Source organism: Frankliniella occidentalis, unplaced genomic scaffold, assembly GCF_000697945.3.
Source record: "Frankliniella occidentalis isolate FOCC.00 unplaced genomic scaffold, Focc_3.1 Scaffold98, whole genome shotgun sequence".
Taxonomy (NCBI): domain Eukaryota; kingdom Metazoa; phylum Arthropoda; class Insecta; order Thysanoptera; family Thripidae; genus Frankliniella; species Frankliniella occidentalis.
The window spans coordinates 526,093-530,500 of NW_026267227.1; the positions used below are offsets into that span (position 1 = coordinate 526,093).

The window sequence follows — 4,408 nt, forward strand, 5'->3', positions numbered from 1 at the left end:
GAGAGAGAGAGAGAGAGAGATTGACACTCTGTGATCGGCTTGGGTTCCTCGTCCTCGTGTTGCTCACTAAAGGCCGACCGCGTGCTCGACATGCCCGGCCGAAGCAAAGAGAGCGTCCTCCGAAGCGGGGAGCGACGCTTACTCGGATGTCGTCTCGGATTTCATTGACGAAGACACAACAGCCAGCGCTGCCGCCCCGGAGAGGTGAGGTGGGAAGCGGAGCCGCCTTTCTGAACCTTTTTCGCGGCTTTACACATCCGTAAAAGCGTCGAGTACCGAACAAAACCTCGCGAAGCGTACTCGGGTTACTATACTGCATACAGTACCGGGTGATTCAGAACACCGTCGGCGGGTTTGCCTACTCTGTCCGTCCGTAAGACGCGGTAGCCCAGAGGGTATGAAATCCCGCACCACTGCGGCGCGTGCTCTGAATCACCCGGTACAAGTATGCAAGACGCCGAAGAACAATAGGGTGGAAAATGTTTGTTGTGGTCGATACTCACGGTCATGAGAACGGCGACGGGAAAGACAAAGGTCAGGATCATCCCGCGCTGAACAGCCATCCAGCAGTAGCGGTGAGTCTCGTAGGAGCGGGGCTGGGCGGCGTACATGGCCTGCAACACAAACAACAAACAGTTCACGCGACCATCGAGCCCAAAAGTCTTCTTACAATGTTTTCCTTGCTTGAGCGAGAGATGCAGATGAGAAAGTGCGTCCGTATCCCCGAGACTGTCTCTAACAGACGGCAAAGTGTTCTTGTTTTCTTTTTCCTCAGATTCAGCAGGGGAAGAAACGGTAGCAAGGCGCCTGCGAGACTCGGGGTAGTCCAGCCCGCAGTACACGCATGCGCTGCAGGCGAGATGTTGCCTACCTACCAGGCGCTATGGGAGCTTGCAGCGTCTGAACTTGGCAGCAAAGACAGCCTTGCAGTTTGGCTTCGTTGGCCGGACCATCATGCACCCTAAGGGCCGAGGGGCCCCACCGCGCCTCCTCGGGATCTTGCTGCCGCCAGGGTGAGCACCCCAAAGCGCCTTATAGGGCCCTACCCCCGCCCTACCTCGGCTGCATCAAGGCTGACCCAAGCCACTCCAGGAGGGTCCCCATCCTGAGAGCTTCCAAAAGGACCTCGCCTCCTACTCGGGTGCCCACAGCTGGTCCCAGGGTCCGAACCCTAAGGGCCTACCCCACCTCTTCGGCTGCATCCGGCTGCTGCCCCCAAAGGTCCCCGCACCCCTAAGGGCCTAAGGGCCCCCCAACCGCCCCCCGACCCGCCTCCTCGGCTGGGTGCCGGGGGCTATTAGGCGTCGCCGCACGTACCAGCTCCGTCCCCAAACTCCTTTCCCTTCCCTCCCTCCCCCCTCCTCCCGCCCCCTATAGATCCAAGGCCAGGGGGAGCATTGCCAGTGCTAGCCCATCCATCCGGCAGAGGAGCAGCGCCAAAGAAAAGAAGAGGGTCTCTCTCTGGCTCTGGGTCTGGCTGGCTCCTTTCCTATTCTTTCACGCCGCACCCCTTCCCCTCCCCATCCTCCTTATGCCCCCAACCTCCTCTTCTCTAACACACACTGATCGAAATGTATTGACCAATATTCTTCTTCCCGCGAGGAGAAGCGGCAGCAAAAGTGCGTCGTCGCGCCCGCCCACCTCGAGACGATACTCTCGAGGCTGCACTGAATACGATACTATCGATTCTTCCGCCGATACCCATAGAGACCTGGGAATCGACTTGCGCGTGACGCGCGAGTTTGACCTGCATTGTTTTCTTTGTTTGGGGGCGTCGACGGGTCAACAAACTCGTCTCTGCAAATAATATCTCACTGGTTCGTAGTGAGGGTAGTGAGAATAGTGTCTGGACGGGGCGCAAGAGACCGGAAGTGGACCGGAAGGCAACTCGGAGAGACCGACCGGAACTCTGCTCGCCTCCGCTGCTCGCGCGGCTCCGACAAGGGGCCGGCGGCGCGCGGACGTCTGGTTACGTGGAGGGGGAGGGGTGGGCAAAGGAGAGGAATCGGATCACATTAGTGCCGCCGCCCCGAAAACAGACAAGGAAAACAAAACAAGAGGAGCAAGTCTAGAAGGATGGCCTGGAGCTGTGCAGGGGGCAGGGGCGGGGCGCGGCGGGGTGTAGCAGGGCGTTCCCCGCCAACAGCCCGATAATCAAACGGCACTGTGCTGTATCTGTGTGCCCGCGTCCGTGTGTGTGTGTGTGTGTGTGTGTGTGTGTTTCCTCTGTGGGCGTGAGTGCGTCGGTGTGTTATTTAATAAAAATTTCGCGCCGATCTCCCAAATGCAGCCAAAGGCGAGGGTGCTGCTCTCAGGCTGGGCCCCTATAGGGGCACTTAGCAGCAAACGGGCAAAGTTTGTGATTCATTCGGTAGAAAAGTTGGGTATATTGCTTGGGCTATCGAAGGCGCGGTGGTAGCGAAGTGAACGCAGGGGTAGAGGAGAAGAGGGGAGGAATGCAAGGGGGGGGTCGCGAATAACGCTTCTACCAGCCAATACGCCACAGCGAGGGAGAACATTGTCATGGGGAAGTAGCCGAGCGTCAACCTATTGTCACCGTAATGTGGAAATGGGAATGGAGGGAACAAGCGTTCTCTGCTCGCTCCATCCCGCCTGTCCCTTACTACATTATGCTCCGAGCAAGAGCGGCCACAGCTACCGCGCGAGGAAAATGTTATTGACGGGGGAGGTTTTCACGGGAAAGTTTGTCACGATAAAGTTTTAGCAGAGAGGTTAACATTGACGCGGTGATTTTCTCAAGTCATAACGCTTGTCGGGCTCAGCCGACGCCTGCCGTTCGGCGAATAGGCAACACGATACGCTCCACCAGACGCGCACCCTCTCCGCGCGGAGGCGACATCTCGGCCTGGAGTAAACTGGGACAAGAGTTTCAGGGGTCGAAAAAATAAAACAGAAAAGAAAAGAAGTATCAGGGGACAGGGAATCGCAGATTCAATAATGTTTTTGGACAAGAAGTCTCTTAACCTGCAGGCGGACATGTAGGCTCTTAGAGGCTGCGTAAGCACCCAGACATGAAGGGGACAGGAAGTGGGACAGTTTGCGACCACATGACAAGATGCGTCAGTCGAAATTGTATCCTTGACAAATGACAAATTTCACACATGAAAAAATTGACAAAAATGACAAAAATAAAAAAGGGGAAAATGAGAAAAATAACCATAGGACAAAATTAACAAAAATGAAAATAACAAAAAATGACAAAAAAACGACAAAAACAAAAAATTACAGGCAGGACGAGAAAAATGACAAGAAATGTCCCTTAAAGTACGCTGCTACTTACCGCCACGAGGACGGCGGGCACGGCCCAGACGGAGATGGCGACGGGCTTGAAGTAGGCGGGCAGCTGGCGCGCACGGATGCGGTACGAGAGGAAGGCGGTGTTGGCGAGGAACCAGCCCGCGGCCACCAGGTGCAGGTAGTGCAGCGCGAGCGCCACCCACTGGCAGCGCAGCGGCTCGCCCACCGACTGCACGCCCAGCATGAAGACGAGGTTCTCGACGATGAGCGCCAGCTCCACGTTGAAGAGCACGGCCGTGGACACGTCCACGTGGCCCGGCCGCATCCGGCGCGTGGCGGACGCGAGGCAGAGGAACTGCGCCACCAGTGCGAGCGCCGCGCCCACGATCACCACCTGCGGGCAGGCAGGAAGTCGTATTGTAAAGCCACTGGAAGAAATTACACTACTAACTTCAAACAATCACATACTTATAAAACAACAACAACCCTATTTTGAACATTCTTATGAAAGGTTTCGAGCAATAAGTACAATACGGTAACATAAAAAAATGTCTAACGTTTTGTAATGGTGATTTCCCCATTTTTGGAGGGGATTGCCTCAAAATCTTAAGAATTTTTCGCAAAAATATGGACGTTAATCAAAGATTTCCCTTTGTTCTTAAAAGAAATCAGACATAATTTCTACCGGCGTGAAAGGAGTATCCGGCTCGTGTGCGTATAGAAAATGCCGTATGGACCAAACCATTGGACCAAACTGGGACGCAAAACCGTGGGGGATGAAAATGAGGAAATTTTCGCTCTGCCCTAAGTGGGCTGCCTCCCTCAGAGCAATCAAATAAACGCCGCTTCGCCCTGAAATCCGTTTCTTTTTAATCTCCTCCTTCCCCTTCTAGACGGGGACGGGGGCGGGGCGGGGCGGGGCGGGGCGGCCCGGCAGCCCCGCGGGCACGGCCCAATGCTAATGCCCCGGCGAAAGTCTCTTTTCGCAGACATCTCTGGCCGACCTGAACGCCGCCGCCAAACCCACGCGGCTCAGCCATGCACAAGCGGAGCAACTCCTTTGAGCAGCGCTTCGCCAGCAGCAACTTAATGGCGGTGCTTCATTTCCAGTGTACGGCGGTGAGGAGGATTGGGAGGGGGAGGGGAGGGG

General features: G+C 55.8%; 1 protein-coding gene across 1 annotated transcript in view; it reads right to left on the reverse strand.

Annotated features, from left to right (window-relative positions):
- LOC113211955 (uncharacterized) overlaps positions 1 to 4,408 on the reverse strand; it is a 31,648-nt gene that overhangs the window by 11,250 nt on the left and 15,990 nt on the right. Inside the window, exons 3-4 of the mRNA XM_052269662.1 lie at positions 3,302 to 3,652; positions 504 to 614 (exon numbers count right to left, since the gene is read on the reverse strand). Of these exons, the coding sequence (XP_052125622.1) occupies positions 504 to 614; positions 3,302 to 3,652 (462 nt within the window). The remainder of the gene's footprint in view (positions 1 to 503; positions 615 to 3,301; positions 3,653 to 4,408) is intronic.